Source organism: Plasmodium relictum, assembly GCF_900005765.1.
Source record: "Plasmodium relictum strain SGS1 genome assembly, chromosome: 10".
NCBI classification, from domain to species: domain Eukaryota; phylum Apicomplexa; class Aconoidasida; order Haemosporida; family Plasmodiidae; genus Plasmodium; species Plasmodium relictum.
The window spans coordinates 642,552-662,807 of NC_041688.1; the positions used below are offsets into that span (position 1 = coordinate 642,552).

At 17.4% G+C, this 20,256-nt stretch overlaps 6 protein-coding genes and 1 non-coding gene across 7 annotated transcripts; 4 read left to right on the plus strand and 3 right to left on the minus strand.

The window, feature by feature from the left end:
- Positions 1-1,485: 1,485 nt before the first annotated feature.
- PRELSG_1017600 lies at positions 1,486-1,558 on the plus strand. Its single transcript has one exon. It is a non-coding gene; the product is annotated as a tRNA-Phe (tRNA).
- A 665-nt stretch (positions 1,559-2,223) lies between these two features.
- Positions 2,224-5,181, minus strand: PRELSG_1017700 (aspartate--tRNA ligase, putative; the record flags this gene model as incomplete). Its single annotated transcript, XM_028677102.1, has 1 exon — positions 2,224-5,181. The coding sequence occupies one exon, from the start codon at positions 5,179-5,181 to the stop codon at positions 2,224-2,226; it is 2,958 nt and encodes a 985-aa protein (XP_028533525.1).
- Positions 5,182-6,077: 896 nt separating this feature from the next.
- Positions 6,078-8,369, minus strand: PRELSG_1017800 (conserved Plasmodium protein, unknown function; the record flags this gene model as incomplete). Its single annotated transcript, XM_028677103.1, has 1 exon — positions 6,078-8,369. One exon carries the CDS (start codon positions 8,367-8,369, stop codon positions 6,078-6,080), a length of 2,292 nt encoding a protein of 763 aa, XP_028533526.1.
- A 2,790-nt stretch (positions 8,370-11,159) lies between these two features.
- UvrD (ATP-dependent DNA helicase UvrD, putative) lies at positions 11,160-14,507 on the plus strand (the record flags this gene model as incomplete). The annotated part of the gene is made up of 1 exon (XM_028677104.1): positions 11,160-14,507. One exon carries the CDS (start codon positions 11,160-11,162, stop codon positions 14,505-14,507), a length of 3,348 nt encoding a protein of 1,115 aa, XP_028533527.1.
- Positions 14,508-14,974: 467 nt separating this feature from the next.
- Positions 14,975-16,911, plus strand: TTL (tubulin--tyrosine ligase, putative; the record flags this gene model as incomplete). The annotated part of the gene is made up of 5 exons (XM_028677105.1): positions 14,975-15,012; positions 15,134-15,211; positions 15,359-15,470; positions 15,677-16,634; positions 16,820-16,911. The coding sequence occupies 5 exons, from the start codon at positions 14,975-14,977 to the stop codon at positions 16,909-16,911; spliced, it is 1,278 nt and encodes a 425-aa protein (XP_028533528.1).
- A 45-nt stretch (positions 16,912-16,956) lies between these two features.
- PRELSG_1018100 (conserved Plasmodium protein, unknown function) lies at positions 16,957-17,883 on the minus strand (the record flags this gene model as incomplete). Its single annotated transcript, XM_028677106.1, has 2 exons — positions 16,957-17,100; positions 17,320-17,883. The coding sequence occupies 2 exons, from the start codon at positions 17,881-17,883 to the stop codon at positions 16,957-16,959; spliced, it is 708 nt and encodes a 235-aa protein (XP_028533529.1).
- A 1,293-nt stretch (positions 17,884-19,176) lies between these two features.
- RAB1a (ras-related protein Rab-1A, putative) lies at positions 19,177-19,797 on the plus strand (the record flags this gene model as incomplete). Its single annotated transcript, XM_028677107.1, has 1 exon — positions 19,177-19,797. One exon carries the CDS (start codon positions 19,177-19,179, stop codon positions 19,795-19,797), a length of 621 nt encoding a protein of 206 aa, XP_028533530.1.
- Positions 19,798-20,256: the final 459 nt, after the last annotated feature.

Here is a 20,256-nt window from a genome sequence, read left to right on the forward strand (position 1 = left end):
AATTGTAAAAACGTAATTATTAAAATATGTACTAAAAATATTGCATAATTTTTACATATATATATAATTAAAATGAAAGATATAGCCATAAATAATATATAAAAAATGTAAATGTTCTTTATTATTTTATAAAAACTCATTTATATTTTTTTGATAAATAAGCATGCACATTTCTTGAACAAAAGTTTAAGACATTCATATTGTTGCTTCTATTTAATATTTTTTGAACTAAAAATGATTTTCTATTATTTTTGTTGAATTAAATACCTTTTTTTTATCAGAAAAAAAAAAATTATATATATATAGTAAAATAAAGCAAAATAAAAGGGTTCAATAGATGTAATAACTTTAAATAAGAATATTACGTAGAAACACTATAATAATAGACATGGATCATATCTAATAAAAAAGAAAAAACAAAAAAAGTAATTAAAGGTAATATAAAAAACCAAATATATGAGAAAACTTTGTAAACAAAAAAAAGTTTAAAATATAACTAAATTCGGTTAGGATTTTTATATTTGAAAATGTTAATGAATTATTGTAATATATTACAATTAAAATAAATTTTTGTATTTTATTCATTTATTATTTTATATTATAATTTCTTCCTTTTTAAATTTTTGATTCATTTTTTACCCTCAAGAATTCATTAATTTTATTTTATTCTTTTTTTTTTTTTTTTTTAATAGAAATATTTAAACTTTTGTTATTTTTTGAAAACTTTCAATGTTCCATCTTCAGTATTTTTCTTTACAAAAATAATTATCCATATCTTTATACATTATTCTTTTTTTTTTTTACAAATAACCAAGGTATTTATTTATAAATTTTTCTAGTTTTTTTTTATAATTAATTTTTTTGTTACATTTTTACTAAATTCATCCTATTTTTACTTGTTTATTCTATTGAATTTTTTTCAGTTTTTTATATTTTATACTAATCTTTATATGGCAAATTCCCAATCCAAATTTTTTTTATTTATGTATCATAAAAATAGTTTGAAGTATTGTAGGATGTGATAAAATGTAAAAATAATTTTTAAAAATAAACTATATTGTATTTCACTTCCCACATAATTAAGAATATTATAAATCTATTAAATATATTTTTATTGTTTTATATGATAATGCATATATTAATAGAGTTTTATATAAATAGATAAGGAATTAAAAATCTTTAAGATTAAAAAAATTTTTTTAAATAAACATATGCTAATAAAAATTCAATATAGATAATATATAGTATGTTATTGTAAATTACCACTAATTTTATAAAAAAAATTTAACTTAGATGCATTCCTTAAAATATTTTCAAATAAGTCTAGAGAAAATGCATTTTTCTCATGTATAATTCAAAATTTTATTAATAAAAATATATATGTATAATAGTATTAAAAAATATTAAAAGTGAAAGATTTCTTATATAAAAAAATAAATAAATATAAATGAAAAAAATATTATTTTATTAAAATATTTAAGAAATTATATTCATTAATAGCCGTGATAGCTCAGTTGGGAGAGCGTCAGACTGAAGATCTGAAGGTCCCTGGTTCGATCCCTGGTCACGGCATTTAATTATAAGAAAGTTATATTTTATATTATAATTTATTTATAAATAAATTTATATAAAATTTTAAATATATATTTAAATAAAAATACTTTTATTTATATATTTATTTATAATTTTTTTTTTTATATTTAAAATATGCCAAATGTATTTAAAATTATTAAGTTCATTTAATTTTACATAATGGATATATACGAAATTATTAGATTATTTTATATTTTAATATTATACAAAAAAAAAAAAATTTTCATACAAATACAAAATATATCAATAATTTAATTATTCTTCTTACCAAAGGAAAATAACAAATTTCTTTTCTACGTTTTATGCATATTATATAATAGAAATTTATTGATAATTTATTTAATAATGAAATATATTTTTTATTTAAATCATATAAAAATGTTATTCATATTTCTTTTATAATAAAACGTATATGAATCTAAAATAATAGTTGTAAATTACTTTTAATTAAATAATTTTAAAAAAAAAATGTAGAAAATAAAAATAGAAACTTTTAAACGAAAAATTAAAAAAATAAAAATGTTAACAAAAAAAAAAAAAGAAAAAGAATATTAATAAAAAAATTAATAATAATAAAAGATTTTATATAACAAACATGAAAACTTCAATAAAAAATTAGTTGCATAACTTTTAGTCTTGAAAAATAGCACTTTTTATATTTCTTAAATTTAATATTGACATTAAAAATCTTTCAAATCCTAAAGCTAAGCCTCCATGTGGTTTAGAAGAAAATTGAAATGAATTGAAATATTTATGTAAGGTTGAATTTTTATTTATTATATTTTGAAAGTGATTCAAATAATCGATAATTGTAAAATCTGCTTTGTTTAAATATTTTAATAAATCAGTATTTTTATTTTCTTTTAGTACTTTAAATAACAAAATAGGCAAATTATTAATTCTTTGGCTACCTGATATAATTTCGATCCCTTTGTAAATAAAATCAAAACTATTTGTAAATCTGAGATCATACATATTGCTTAAGGTATAATAAGGCCGGAGATATATAGGATACTGATCAATTATAAATAAATCCGTTTCATAATTATACTTTAGAAATAGATATATGTAATTTAATTGGTCATTTGTAAAATCATCATAAAAGAGATATTTATCTTTTAGATTCATATACTCTAATGCTTGTTTCACATATATTTTTTTTCCCCCTTGAAAACTATTCAACAAGCTTAAAAAATTATAATTACTTACTTCTGTTTTAGAATCTATTTTCTTCTCTTCATTAATATCACAACGTTTGTAGTAACTATTATATGTATTATTATATATTTGTGAACAATTGTTATCTACGATAAAGTCATTAATGTTTGTGTGATTTAAATTATAATTTATATAATCATGCTTTTTTTCAATATCATTTTCATTACTGTAATAGTAATTGTTACCACTACATTTTTTCACAAAAGAGTTTTCATAAATTTTATTAAAGAATAACAATATAGTTTTATATAACTCGTCTCTATTTAAATTATTTAAAAATTTATACACATTTGAAGAGCCATTTTCTCTTTCATTTTTATTTTCTTTTATATTTATTTTATATTTACTTACAATTTTTTTGTAATAATAAACATTATGCAATTTATTATTTTCACAGGGTTCAAATGTTATTTTTTTTTTTAATATATTTCTTTCTTCATCACTAAGGATTCTAATATATTTCTTATACGTATCATTATATATATATTTGTCAAATGAATTTTTTTTTAAGTAATATTTATCAAGTATTTCATGAGCTTCGCAAAAGGATAATACAATGGGATTTTTTGAAATTTTACTTTTTTCAAAAGTTACTTTTTTATTTCTTTGAATTAAATTAATTAAATTTAATTCATGAGGAAAAATCTGATTTAAATAATTATTTAAATATTTTAGTAAATCATACATATAAATAATCATTTCGTAATAATTATCATAAATCACTTGTTCTATGTCTAGTGAAATAAATTCATTCAAGTGTCTTGAAGTATGAAAATTTTCATTTCTATATGAATAATTCATCTCAAAAATTTTTTCAAAATCTGAATTTATTAGCATTTGTTTATAAAATTGAGGGCTTTGAGCTAGCAATAAATTTTCATTTTCAATTTTAAAGCAGTTACTTCCACCTTCTGAACCATTCAATTCAATAAAAGTTTTTTCTGTACTCTTTTTATTTATATCTTCTTTTTTTTTATTCATTTTAATATCAAAATTTTCACCTGATTCTCTATTATTAACTTTATTTTTTCTATTAATCTTTATAAGTTTCGATGTGAATACTTCTTTATAATTATCTTTATACAATAAGCTTTTTAACTTTTCAGATAATTTACTTTTAATATTAAAAATTATATGATTTACTGAATTTCTATAATTTAAACAAAAATGATGTAATTTTAAAATATGTTCATTGGAGTTTATTATTTCATCATCATTTATAAATGAATCATTTGATCTATTTTCATAGATATATATATTATTTTTATCATTTTCATTTTTTTCTGTAGTTTTTTCTTCTATTTTATTATATTTATTATCATCCTTTGAAAAATTAAAATTTACTACTATTTTTTTTGTGTTTTCCTCATCTTTTTCATTTCTTTGTACATCTGTTTCTTTATCATCTCTTCCAGCTTCTTTCAAATTTCTGTAATTTAAATTTGGAATGTTTTTCATTTCATTTAAAAAACTATTATCGTTAATTATAACAGGTATATTAAAAAAAGATTCGGATATACAAAATATTTTATGTATGATAATCTCTAAACTTTTCTGATTTCGTAAACTTTCTATGTAAGAAACATTCATTTTTTGCAGATCCCCATGAACTTTTATATTTCCAATAATGTCAACAACACTTTCATTTTTTAAACTTTTAATATATTTAAACATATCATCTAATTTTTCATTTTTTAATTTTTTTTCATAAATACAAGTTAAATATAAACCGTAATCTTGTCTTAAATATAAAAAAATTCTTTTGGACTGTTTAATTTTTTTTTCTATTCTCCCTCTAATATGTATATAATTTTTATCTATAATCGTTCTTTTTTCTGTATTTTCATCTTTCGAATTAATACTTATAAAATTATGTTTATGTTCTTCAATATATTTGATAATACTTTCATAAAAATAAAATTTTCTATTTACATAGGTCTCATAAAAAAAAGATAGATCACCAAATTCTATCAAATTTATGTAATCATCATAATTTTTACTTAAATCTAGAGTCTCTAATTTATTTTCGTGCTTTTTTAGATTTTTTTTTTCAGGAAATATTCCATTTTCTTTGTTAATGCTTTTCTTAAGAATAAATATATATTTTTTTTTTCTTATTTTTTCTTTATTCAAAATAAAGTTTAAAGAATATAAATTAATGAAATTTTTAAATTTATTTCTTCTCTTATTATTTTTGTTAATAAAATTATAGATATTTCTACTTTCAATTTTTACTAAACATCTACAATCAAATGATTTATAATTTTTTTTATTTATATTAAAAAAAATAGGGCATTTAAGTATAGAGGATGTGTAAACATTTCTAAAGTATATATTTAAGTATAATAATAAATGTCTGAAAATTTTCATTTTTTTTTTTTTTTTGTGTACAAATTTTAATAAAAAAAAAAAAAAAACGAAAATTTTCTAGCTACTCTTTCTTCATTTTAAAATTTTTTATGTATACTACATTAACAAAAAAAAAAAAAAAAAAGAAGATAAAATAAAATTAAATAAAATAAAATAAATAAAAATATAAAAATAAAGAAATAAGCAAAATACACTAGTATTTTAATACTTTATAAGCATATCACATAAAATATTGTATTATTTTAATAAGAAAATTATATATGCATTTTATAATTAGAATTAGAAAATAATATTTAAAATAAAAAATTATACAGTTATAGTTTCGTTTCAATTTTTTTTTTTTTTTCACAACTTTAAAATCATTATGTTAAAATAACATATAAGAAAATATTTAAAATTATTACAAAGTATATTTTTATTTTTCACATAACTTTTATCTTAAATATATATATTATCTTGAAAGAATTATTAATAATAATTAGAAAAATAACTTTGAAATATTATAGTAATAATTAAAAAAAATTACATATGAATTTAATTAATAAAAAAAAAGCATACATAATATATAATTTAAATATGTATAAGAATAAATGTATTCATATCAAAAAAAAAAAAAGCTTATGTAAATTTTAATAAAATGTATGTATATTTATTAAACTGAAATGAACATGAAAATAAATACACATTAAATATATATATAATATTTAAATGAACACAAAAAAAAAAAAAAAAAACATATTACTATATATATATATATATGTTTAAATACTTTTAAAAAAAGAAAAATATAAAATTTTAATTGAACATTTTTATTTACATATATGATTTAAAAAGAAGTATAAACTGAATTAAAAATAAAAAAAAAAAAAAAAATTTATGTTAGATTAAACATATATTTAACATGGTATACTTACTATGAAATTTAAAAAAAGAAATATCCAGAATTTTTTTGAAACAATTAAACTACGAAAAAATTTTCTCATCATTAATTCATAATAGTTGTATTGGAACAAATCTAATTTTTCATGATTTAAATTAGTGTTAAATGGAGAAAATAAAAGTAATAAAAAGCTTTCAAAGTTATCATTTTCAAAATAATATTTTAAGTCTTCATCAAAATGCTTGTATAATTTATATACTTTAGATATTATTTCAGGTGATATATCTATAGTATTATTTTCTATTACAATCGATTGTAATTGATTTAATCCTCTATGATAATAATGTATTATTTGTGTATATAAATCCCATAATATATGTGATATACTAGGAGTATGATGAAATTCTTTTATAAGTACTTGTAGTATTACTGAAAAATCTAGCCATATCAAATCATTCATATAACCTGAATCAATTTTTGTTTTTTTTTCTTCTGATGGAAATTCAAAAAAATTTTTATCCTTATTTTTGCATATGGACTCAGCAAAATCTTCAACATTCATTAAATCTTCATAAATATTTTCACCAGAAATTCTCACAAAATTTTTGTTTTTAAATGTAGTAGGTTCATATTCACTGGATTTTTCTATACGACATTTCATTAAGAAGTCATAATTTTCTTTTGCAACAATATAATAAAAATTAGTGTAATTATCCCAGAAAAAATTATTCAAATAATGTAATACATTAGAGCATTTATATTGATTAACATTATAAAAATACAAACTATACTTCCCTTCTTTATAATATAATTTGAAATTTCCTGTATTAGTATTTTGTACTTTTTTATACATATTAATTTGATCATGAATAGTTTCTAATATTTCATTTGTTTTGTTATTATAAGAAGGGGGATAGGAACTTTTATAAATAATATCGTAATTTTCTTCTAATTTTAAACATTTTTCTTTAAAAAATAACATAAAGTTCTTAATATGTAAATTTATAATTCTTTCTTTCTCTTCTTTACTCAAACTATTTATATCTCTTAAGTAATTGATTTTTAAAAAATCTTCATATTTTTTAGCATTTCTTAATTCATCAATATTTGTTATATTTTTCATTACATAATATAAAAAACTAAAATAAGACAGAAACATATTATAAATATATAAATTTTCTTCACTAAATTCTCTATAAGCTGTAACAGAAGGGTGAAATTCATTGAAATTTTTTTTACCTCCTAATATATTTAATTCGCCTTTTTTTTTTTTTAAATATAAACTGTTATCATCTTGATTTTTATTTTTTTTTAATGGATCAAATCCCAATAATATTTGTACATTTATATTATTTAAATTAGTTTTTTTATTAATGTTATATTTATCTTTATTTGTTCTAATTATAAAAAATCCTGCTGCTTTATAGCTATCGATTACTGATTGGGGAAAATTTTCAGATATATCATTATAAGGATTCATATTTTTAATTTCAAATTTACTACTTCTTTTATTTATTAAATACTTTTTTATATTATTTTTTATTTTACCTATTATTGTATTATTCCTGATACTTCTAATATTTGTTGAAATGTATTGATTTGAGTTTAAATATCTAGTACGGTTCAAACGATAATAATTTTGTTTTAGAAATGTATTTCTGTTTATACAATTATTTTTATTTAGATAAAAAGCACTTCGACTAAAATTCATAATTTTATTTACATATCCACCTTCTTTTTCTTTTTTTTTCTGCTTCACCCTTTTTGTATAAATTATATAGCAAGAATCAAATTTCGTTATTTTATTTAAATTACGGTTATATATAAATTCGCAATTTACAATTATTTTATTATTTTTTTTTTTTTTTAAAACTTCTATATCTTCAATAATATTATTGTGCTTATTTTTATTTTTTAAATGTTTATAAAACCTTTTATTTTCACAATTACTCAAAGATGTTATATTATAAAGAGTATGTATTTTTCTAATTCTTTCTTTTTTTATAGAAAAAATATTCTTAATATAAATATAAATTTTAAAAATATTGTAACCACATTTTTTTAATCTTATAACATTTTTTTTAATAAAAAAGCAAATTTTTTTAAATGAGACCTTTTCTTTCTTGTATAAAAGTATTTTATTAGTTAAATTATAAAAATATAATTCTATATCTTTTGAATTTTTCTTTTTTTTTATGTTTTTGTAACAAAAAAGATTTATAATATTATTAACACTATATCTAAATATGTTGAAATAAGTGTAAACTCTTAAGTTATTTATTATATGTACTGATCTTATCAAGTTCATCTCATTTATTTTCTTATGAAGAAGATTGATATCAAATAAATAATATTATATTATTCTTTTAAATTTTAAATACTAGAAACCTCCTTTCATTTTATATTTTTTAGTTGTATTAATATTAATAAATTGGATAAAATTTAACTAAAATATTTTTCAAAAAGTTTGCTCTTCCTTATTTTTATATAATATTAACAAATTATAAAAAAAAAAATAAAAAATATATTAAAAAAAAAAAAAATTAAATATATTAATAAAATAAATGAATACAAATAAATATAAACAAAAAATATTACTAAAAAAAAAATTAAAATTCTTAATCAATTTAATATATAAGTTTCATACATTTTTTCTTCAAAAAACTTATTTTTTATATAATTTCCATTACTGATTTCTTGTGTTACTGAGAAATTTATTAATTTTTAAAAAAAGAAGAAAAAAATTTATATAACTTTAAAGATTTTTCCATGTTTTTTTTTTTTTTTTTTTTAAACTTTTTATTATTCTTATATAGCATACTTAAAATTATCTTTTTTTTTTTTTTTTATTTAAATGGGAGAAAATTGAATACAAAATTATTACATATAAATTAAAGAAAAAAAATATGATTTTATAGCATATTCTTTTATTATCTCTATATGCATTTTATATTTTAATATTTTTTTTTTATATATTTCTATTATTTCTTTTATTCATTCTTTTTTTCATAGACAACTTAAAAAAAAAATTAAAAATTGGAATAATTTTAAATATCTTTTTCTTTTAAGTTTTTAAATTTAACCATTTAAATTCGGGGAATGACTATAAATAAGAAAAATATGTTAAACTTAATTTTATGAAATCGAAATTTATAAATAAAAATATATTTTACATATATGTATTTTTTTTTTTTTTTAAAGATAATTTTGAAAAAAACTATTATAAAATTTATATAGATGCATATATATATATATATAAAATACTAAGCTGATAATTTACATTATATTAAATTTCTATTTTCATTATAGCCAGATGTATATAGTAATTTTTGACAATATAAATATAATCAATAATAATTTTTAATTGGTTTAAAATATTATATATACATATATATTGTCCTCTAGATTTATATAAAAAAAATTGTCAAAAGAAGTCATGTACACTTATAACAAAATATATTCTCATAAAAATATAAAAAAATGTGGTTATGTAAAATATATCTTTAGTTATATAGAGATAACTATCCAATTAAATGAATGCATATCCTTTTGATGGATATACATACACAACAAAATAAAGGAAAATTAATAAAATTTGAAAGCAAAAATATTAAACTTTTTCTTCTCATAATGTATGAAGCAAATTAAAATAAAGTAAATATTATTTATATCAACGAAAATTCAAATGAGAATATCAAAATTTTAAATGAAATGATTAACAACAAAACAGAATTCTACACATGATTTTTTAAAAAATAAATAAAAATTATTAATAAAAAAAAATATAATAAGATCAATGCAATTTTTTCTTTTTTCTTTTTTTTTATCATATTTTTATATATTAAATATATTGAATATAAAATTTTTAATTCATAAATGCTCATTAATATAGAAAAATTGGAAAATAAAATAAAAAGTGGAAAAAATCCAGAAATATTTTATAATTTTTATTTGTATACAAATAGATCTTATTTTCAAGTAATATTATATATAAATGTAATTCATATTATATCCTTGTGTAACTAGTTTTATTTAAAATATTAATAATATTAACTTCATAAAGCAATTAAAAAAAAAAAAAAGAAGTAAATTGTTTTACTTAATATTTAAAAAATAATAAATTATAATTGCTACTCTTTTATCTTTTCTTGATATTTTTCCCCTGTATATATATTATTTTAGTCAAATATTTAATTATTTTTAAAAATGTATTTTTAATCATTTTATCTTTTTTGTATCTTTCAAAATTTTGGGAACATATTTACATGCATATATACATTGATATTTTTTTAAAGACAAAATTTTTTTAAATAAATTTTAAAATTACAACATATTTATGTCTTGATTAAAGATAACATTAAGAATATTCAAATGTTAGAGAATATCTTATAAAATTGAAATTTAGTTTTACTTTTTTTTAAAATATAAATTTTTATTGTAAACAATAATGAACTATTAATACCATATTCATCTTAAAAAAAAATTTATACAATTATATAAATTAATATGTTAATCTTAAATATCAAGAATACAAATATGAAAGTTCAGAAATATCTTTAAAATGTTAAGATTCGTATTGTAAAAAAATATCAATAAGGCTTCCAGAAATGGTAAATATTTTAACAAAAAAAAAAAAAAAAAAATTTTAGTTTATTAGTTTGCATAAAGATGATCACTTTTATTTTAAATGCTACAAAAAAAAAAAAAAAAAAAAATCTAAAAAATAAATATATATTTGAAATAACATTAGTATCAACACACGAAATATATATTATATATATGTATAAACTAATGAATACATTTCTATATTATTGTAAAACATCAAATTATTTTATTCACAAATTTTATGGTTCAAATATTTACTCTAGTGAAAATTAATACTTTTTTTCTTCTTTTTTTTTTTCTGAATTTCATTTGTTAAATATAAAAAGTAAAAATTCTATGAGAAATATAATTCAAATTAATTATTACAATTATGAAAGTTTTGAAATATGCTTTTAAGAAGCATTTCTATGTATTACGAACAAAAGGTTTGAGATTTTAAAATAATTATATCGAAGAAAATAAATGAAAGGACGAGTAAAGAAAGAAAAGGAAAATGAAAAAAGGTATAATGGATGAAAAGAAAAAAAAAAAGGGAGTTGAAAAAAATGATTTAAATGAAAGAGAAAAAAATGTGCAATTTAATAATAATGATACGCCATTTAATAGTGAAAATTTTCCAAATAATATATTATTTAGTAAATTATCAAATGAACAAATAAAAATTGTTGAAATTCCATTAAATTTTAATTTATGTATTATTGCTTGTCCAGGGTCAGGAAAAACTTCTACCTTAACAGCTCGAATTATTAGAAGTATAATAGAAAAGAAAAAATCAGTTGTTTGTATAACTTTTACTAATTATGCAGCCAATGATTTAAAAGATAAAATAATGAAGAAAATAAACTGCTTAATAGATTTATGTTCAAACAATGATATATATTGTAAATTATTTAATGAAAAAAACATAAAAAAAAAGTGCGATACTAATAATAAAATAAATAAAAGTAAATTTAAAGTGTTACACACGATGTTATTTATAGGAACAATTCACTCTTTTTGTAGATATATACTATTAAAATATAAATTTCATTTCAAAATATTAACAGATTCAATTAACAGCAATATAATTAAAATGGCTTTTAACAATTTTTATTCATCGAATTTTGAAAAAAATAATATGAAAACAGAAAATATAGATAAAAATAATGATTCATTAAATATACTAAATTTTTTTAATAGTATGAAAAACTTTAATGTTAAAGAGGAAGACGAATTAGAAGAGGATGAAGAAGAAGAGGAGTTTTATCATTACATATATGACTTAAAAGAAACAAATGAAAAAGATTATTTTCAGCAAATGAATGTTAAAAGTATTTTAAAAAGAAAAAATATAATATTTTTAAAAAAAAAAATTAAATTAATGAAATATGCTGAATTATACAATTTAAAAATAGAAATAAATGAAGTAGAAAAAAATTTTTATGAAGAATATAAAAAAATTTTAAAGAATGCTAAATATATTTATTACGATTTTGACGATTTATTAATAGAAACATATAAATTAATGAAAAATGATGTGCATATAAGAAATAAAATTTTAGAAGAATGGAATTATGTATTTTGCGATGAATTTCAAGATATTAATACAACACAATTTAATATTCTTCAATTTTTTGCTAATCCTAATACGATTCCTCATAATTTTCAAAGTAATATGAATATTACTGATTTTATAGAAAAAGGTGACTTAAATAACTTTAACTTTAATAATATATATGTTGATAAGTGTTTTAATCATTTATTAGCAAATAACAAAATCATAGAAGAAAAAAAAAGTAATAATTCATCTGAATTATTCAAAGGAGTCTCTGATATGTCATCAGAAAATGAAGAAAATGATTTTAATAAAAAGAAAATTTTTAATGATCATAACCGTAGTATAACTGTTATAGGGGATGATGATCAGTCTATTTATGCATTTAGAGGAGCTCACATTAATATTTTTAACAAATTTTTAAAAGAATGTAATTGCTTATTATTCAAATTAGGAAATAATTTTAGAAGTACAAAAGAAATTGTTAGAATTTCTAGTAATTTAATCTTACATAATGCAAGTTGTAGGATTCAAAAAAATTTACATACTAATAATATTGAAGGGCAAAAAGTTAATTTCCACGTATTTAAAAATAATATGGATCAGATATCATATATTTTGTCAGAAATTATTTTTTTAAAAAAAAAATATAATTATCAATTTGGAGATTTTGTAATATTATCTCGAACAAATAGAACCCTAAAAGATACTCTCAAAATTATCAGCAGTTATGATGCCAAAAAAAGAGCATTAAAATTCTTTAGTGAAATACACAATAATGAAAAAGAAAATCACAAGGACAATAATATAAACGAAAAACATTCTAATGATGTAAAAGATATTAATAAAAATAATCTAAATAATGAAGGAGATAGATGGAATGATATTAATATAGAAACCTTTAGAATCCCAGTAAAAGAATTAAATAAAAAAAAATCTTTTTTCGGTTCTAAGGAAATAATTGAATTAATAACTCTGTTGAGATTTTTACTGAACGTAGACGATGATATTATATTTAAGAAATGTTTCAAAATTATAAAGAATGATAAAAACGCAAAATCTATAATAGATAAATTAACTAATTATGATTTTAATGAAGAATTTAACAATGAAAAAGCTAATGACAATGATACAAGAAAAATAAAAAAAAGTTTTACTTCTTCTCTATTTAATCGTATTAAAAATATTACCCGTTTGTACATACTTTCTAAAAAAAATAAATTAGATAAAAAAGAGTTACTCTTATTAAATATGTTTACTGAGAAGGAAACAAAAAATATTGTTGATTTTTTTTTTTGTATAAATTATTTTTTGAAATTATGTTCAGATTCCAATTCTGTGTATAACTTAGTTATGGAAATATTAAAAAAGAGTAATTTTATAAGAAGGGTATTAAGAAAAATAGAAAAAATGCAAAATAATAATAAAGATATATATTTGGATAAAAATGAACTATCAAAAAATGTTATTAATAATGATTCTAATATTGAAATAACTAGGATAAATAGAAATATTAAAAAAGAAGAAAATTATGATGAAATTAAGAATTATTCCTATGCTAGTAATAATGATAATAATTATGAAAATAAAAATTATATATATAACGAGTATGATACTTTGAGTAATAAATGCAGTGATTCTCAAATATGTACAAATGCTATTGCATGTTCAAATGAAAAGACTGAGGAAAAATTATACTTCGTTGAAGCTGCTAATACCAAATGTGAAGAAATTAGAATTAATAAAAAACGTACATATGATAAATTTAGTGAAAAATCGGAAAAAAAGAAAAATTGTAATGAAAAGACGGATGATATAGGTAATGAACATGTAGGTAATACTAACATAGTGAATGAACTTAAAATTAAAAACGATTTAAAGATTTTATTTAATTTAAGTGAAGAAGAATTAAATTATAATGAAATACAAAATATATTTATATTTTTAGAGATGACAATTGACTACAAACCTAACCTATTACAGCAAAAATGTTCAGATTGTTTAGTATGCTTTTTAAACGATTTTAAGAATAATATTCATGAAAATATGTTAATAGAAAAAGTTACATTAACAACTATACATAAAGCAAAAGGGTTGGAATGGAAAATTGTATTTATTATAAATGTTATAGAAGGAGAAATACCTCAAAATGTTGAAAGTAATCAAGAAATAATTGAAGAAAGAAAAATTCTTTATGTTGGAATTACACGGGCTAAATACTTGTTATATTTGTTATGTTATTTACAAAATAGTTATACTTCTGAAAAAAACACTGTATCAAGGTTTATTAGTCAAATGAATATTTAAAACAAAATGTTTTCAAGAAAAAAGAAATATTGTAAAATTGACATAGCATACTTCTATATAAGAAGGAAGGTATCAATATAAATGTATATATACACTTTTATAATATATAAATATTATTTAAAAGAATTTTATCAACAAGAATGATTAAAAAAAAAAATATATATTTATGTATTCGTCTTTAAACTTTTATTTTTATTTTTTTTTTTTTTTACGTCTTTTTTTATGTCATTTATACTTATATATATTTACATTTTTTTTTTTTTTTTTTCATATGTACTTATATATTAACTTTTTAATGTGAGCAAATAGAAAGAATGTAATATTTTTCTTTAATAATTCAATTTTTATTATTATTATTTTATTTTATTTTTTATTTTGAAATATATACATATGTTAAATTGTTTTTAAATATATCTTTTTAAATAATTTTTATTTTTCAATAATAATTTATGCATATCTTATAAAAAATGTCTATGTATTTTAGAGAGCTATTTCCATCAAACAAGTATTTTTCTTTATTTTTTTTTTCTTTGAATATATGGCATATGAAAAAATTACTATGAATTTTCGTAATTTTTTGTAATATTTGTGATTTTAAAACAATTTTTTTTTAATTTTTCTTATAGGGTTATAAAATTTAGAACTGACTTTCGCAATACCATTTTTGATTTATTTTTGCATAGAAAATGGGAACTCACAAATCAGTATAAATTTTTTTATTTAATTTTAATATATATATTTATAATATACTATTACTTATTTTGAAAAAAAAGAAAAAAGAAAAAAAAAAAAATAAATAATTTAACATATATTTATATATATAAAAGAAAGTTATTTTAATATGTTTTAAGTGAAACAGAATGGAATTTATGTTGGTCAGAAAAAGACTGGATAAATGAAGTTTATGATACGATTTCATTCAAAAATAATCAATATGTTAATCACTTTAGAAATTATTATGAAGTAAAATAACATTTTTTATCTTTTGTTTTTTTATAACTTATTTCAAAACCTTTTAATTACATAAGTTGTATGCCTTTTTTTATTATTTTTCTGTTTTTTTTTCCTTTTAATTTGTTCATAGAAATTATATTTTTATTATTTTATATATTTATTTATTTATTTATATTATATATAAAAAAAAAAAAATTATATATTTTAATCCATAGCTGACTAGAAAAGATTTATTAGCTAAAAATATAAAAAGATTAAAAAAACAAAGTGAAAAGATGAAGAATGAAGAAGACATAAAAAATTTAGATATAATACCTATGACTTTTGTTTTACCATTAGAATATAAAATATTTTTAGAGGAATATAAAAAAAAGAATAATCGCATTTGGATAATGAAACCAATAGGAAAGTCACAAGGAAAAGGGATTTTTCTATTTGATAAAATTTCTCAAATTAAAGAATGGAATATTAACAAAAATAAATTAAATGAAGAAAAAGACAAAGAAAAAGAAAAACCAGAACAATATATAGTTCAGGAATATATTTCAAATCCCTTATTAATTGGTGGGAAGAAATTTGATATAAGATTATATGTTTTAATTTTATCTTATTACCCTCTTACTATATATTTATATAGAAGTGGTTTTGCTAGATTTTCACACACTTATTTTAAAAATGAAAAAAATAACATAAATGATATAACTATGCATTTAACAAATGTATCTATACAAAAGAATGCAGAAGGTTATGATGATAATGTAGGAGGGAAATGGTTTATACGTGAGCTATTTTTATATTTGATTAGTCGTTTTGGTTTTAAAAGTATAATGAAATTAACAAAAGACATTGAAAATTGCATAATTCAATCCTTTTTAGCTGTTCATAAAATTATAATAAACGACAAACATTGTTTTGAATTATATGGTTTTGATATTTTAATTGATAATAACTTAAAACCTTGGTTAATTGAAGTTAATTCATCTCCATCCTTTTCTTCTAATACAAAAGAAGATTATACTTTAAAGTTTAATTTACTAGATGAATTGATGACTCTAATAAATATTGAAAAATATGATATACCTGTATCTGATAGAATTGGTGATTTTGATTGTATTTATAGGAATGGAGAAAAAGTCAATAATACCGATCCATTTAATTTTCATTCCTATTTAGGTATAAAGCAAATATTTTTTATCATTCTATCCTTTTATATACAAAATTTTAATATATGAAAAAAAGAAATTTCCATCTTTTTATTTATTCACATTATTACATGAATCCAATTTTTCTAACATTTTTATTATTCATACATTTAATGTTTTTTCTTATTTAAAACGAATATTTTTTTGTTTTTATAGGAGCATATTTATCAGGAACAGAACATTTAAAAAATATAGCAAAAAATATTAAAATGAAATCAAACACAAATATAAATTCAGTTAATAAATAATAAAAAAAAAAATATGATAAAATATTATATGAATTTAACATAATTCTAAATTAATTCATCTTTCTTTATATAATATTTACGTAATCTGTTATCTATATTTTTATGATATTCTTTTGATAATCTCTTAAAGTTATTATTTTCAGCTAGATCCTTTGCAAAAAATAGGGTTTTTTTCTTTAAACTTACAATCTAAAAAAAAAAAAAAAAAGACAATGTATATTTTTATAAATATGCAAAAAATGCAACACTATTATATATATATATATATGTATTATTTATTTAATTTAAATATTTTATTCATAAATATAATCATTTTATTTTCTTATTATTTTCCAAACATATTTCTTATTTCTTTTCCTTTCTTTTATTATTATTATTATTATTTTCTTTTTTTTTTTTTTTTCTTACTTTTTTTGAAATGTTTCTCTTTAATGTGTAGGGAATAAGTATATTATGTTTTTTAGAAAATGGTTCTTCAGAACTTTTTATGAATAAAAATTTTTTTTTTTCTTTGTTTATATCATAAATAGAAAACGCGATAAAAGAACAAGGTATTACTAATCCTCCAATAACTAAAGTTTTAAAAGCTTTATATCTACTATTTAATGAGTCAGGTCTTGTAATTTGATAATAAATATCATTATATTTATAAAATAATAATTTGTTTATGCATTTTGTATTTTTATAAGCCCATAATATAGTTAAGAAAATTGAGAAATGATATAATTTTGGTTCATATACTAATTTTAAGGAAGAATAAAAACGTTTTCCTAAATCTATGAAAGGAGATATAAAATTATATAAAAATATTTTTTCTTTTCTCTTTTTTTCATCTGATAAAGAAATATTATCTTCAAAATATTCATCTATTTTACTATTTGAATTAAATCTTTTTTTATATTCTTCTTCAACATTTTCGTTGAATTTATCAAATTTTATTTTTTCACTTAGCAGGAAGCTTTCTTTATCCATATCACTATATTGTATATAAAAAAAAACAAATTTTATAAATATGTACTGATTTTATTTTTTTTTTATTATTTCTTAAAATTAAACATACTTAAAAGATATATATCACATTTACAAAAAAAAAAAGATTCAAATTGTAATTTTAAAATTACATAAAAAAAAAGAAAAAAAAAATTTAAATCACAAATATAAATGAAAATGAAGTATACCTAAATATATATATATATATATATGTTTAAAATAATTATATTTAAACATGTAAATTATCTGGAATACTTATTAAAATTATGCTTATTAATTCAAATTAATTATAATATTTTATATAAAAAATTAAAATTAAAATGATTATATTGATTCTTTATTGTACACATATAATCAAGCTAAAAATTATCAAATTGACATATATTTATTCTTTTTAATATTTTATAAAAGATCCTAGGTATACAAATATATTTTAACTTTTGAGTTTATAAAAAAAAAAAAATTGTGATTAAATTTATAAAATCATACATAATAATGTAAAAAAAAGTTCTAAGAAATTAAATGTGCTCTTTTTTCTCTTTTTTTTTATTCTTTCATTTTCTTATGATTCATTATTATTATCTATTTAAGATTTATAAAATTATGACTTCATAAAAAATGTTTCTAAGAAATTTAGATTTATAAGAATACAGAGTAGATAGAAATAAACTATATAAGTTTAATTGTATATATTATAAAATTCAAAAATATAAAACAAATTTTAAAAGAAGTAAAAAATTAACTAATTCATAGTTTCAATGAAAATAAAGAAGATAAAGAAAATTAAAAAAGTAGAATAATATACATATATATATAAATGTAAACTTATGTATAAATATTTTTTTATAATTTTTTTATAATTTTAATTATATTACTAAAATTTATTTATGTAAACTTTTTTTTTATGTAAATATTCAGGAATGAATTAATGGTAGGATAATTATTATTTTATATGTTATATTTTTTTTTTTTTTTAATATACTACTTAATAAGTACAGGTATAATTGTTACACTTGCATATTAATTATTTGGAATATATTTAATCATATATCTATCACTGACTTTTTTTTTTCTTGTATACGCATGTATTTGTATTGAATCAAATACATATTTCTGTATTAGTATTATTAATAATAATAAAATTCTTGTTATTGTTGTTGTTCTTTTTGTTCTTATTTTTTAAGATTAACACACATATAAGAACAAAAAAAATTATCACATTTTTTTTATTGTTATATTTTTTATGTTTGAGCATTTAATAAAACTAAAAATAAAATGACTGAAAATAGATCTAGAGACTATGATTATTTATATAAAATAATATTGATAGGCGATAGTGGAGTTGGAAAATCATGTATATTATTACGTTTTTCTGATGATCATTTTACTGAAAGTTATATAACAACAATAGGTGTAGATTTCAGATTTAGAACAATAAAAGTAGATGAAAAAATTGTAAAATTACAAATATGGGATACAGCAGGACAAGAAAGATTTCGAACAATCACATCAGCATATTATAGAGGAGCTGATGGAATAATAATAATTTACGATACTACTGACAGAAATTCTTTTTTACATATTGATGAGTGGATGAATGAAATAAATAAATATACTAATGAAGACACTTGTAAATTATTAGTAGGAAATAAAGCTGATTGCAAAGAAGAAATTGAAATAACAACAAATGAAGGAGAAAATAAAGCAAAAGAATTAGGTATTCCATTTATTGAAACATCAGCAAAAGATGCGACAAATGTTGAATTAGCTTTTACTATGATAACACAAGAATTAATAAAAAAAAAAAAAAAAAATTCAAATTATGTCAAAAATAATCAAACAAAAGTTAAATTATCAACAGAAGAAAGGACACAAGGAAGTTTTTGTTCTTGTTAATTTATATATATATATATATAACATATATTTTTTTTTTTTTTTCCCTATAACTTTTTCTAATTATATTTTTAATATTTCCTTTTACTTTTTATTTTTATCATTTTTTCTCTTTCTTTTTTCAAAATATTTTTTTATATCACTTACTTAAAGGATCAAAAATATTTTTTGTTATTCTTTTTATTCCTAAATATTATCCTTTCATTTATCTTTGAAAATTATTTTTTTTCTTTTTTTCTTTTTTTTTATTTTTACGATTACATAATATATAGTTATTTTTCTATTAGTATCACCCTATTATTTATATTTACCTTAGATTAATTTTAGTTATATAAATAATATATTACTTATCTATATTATATTCATGTATATATATATATATATATATATATATTATTTTTTGTTTGAATATATATATAAACTAATTTTTATGAATAGAAATAAATACTATTTTATTAATCA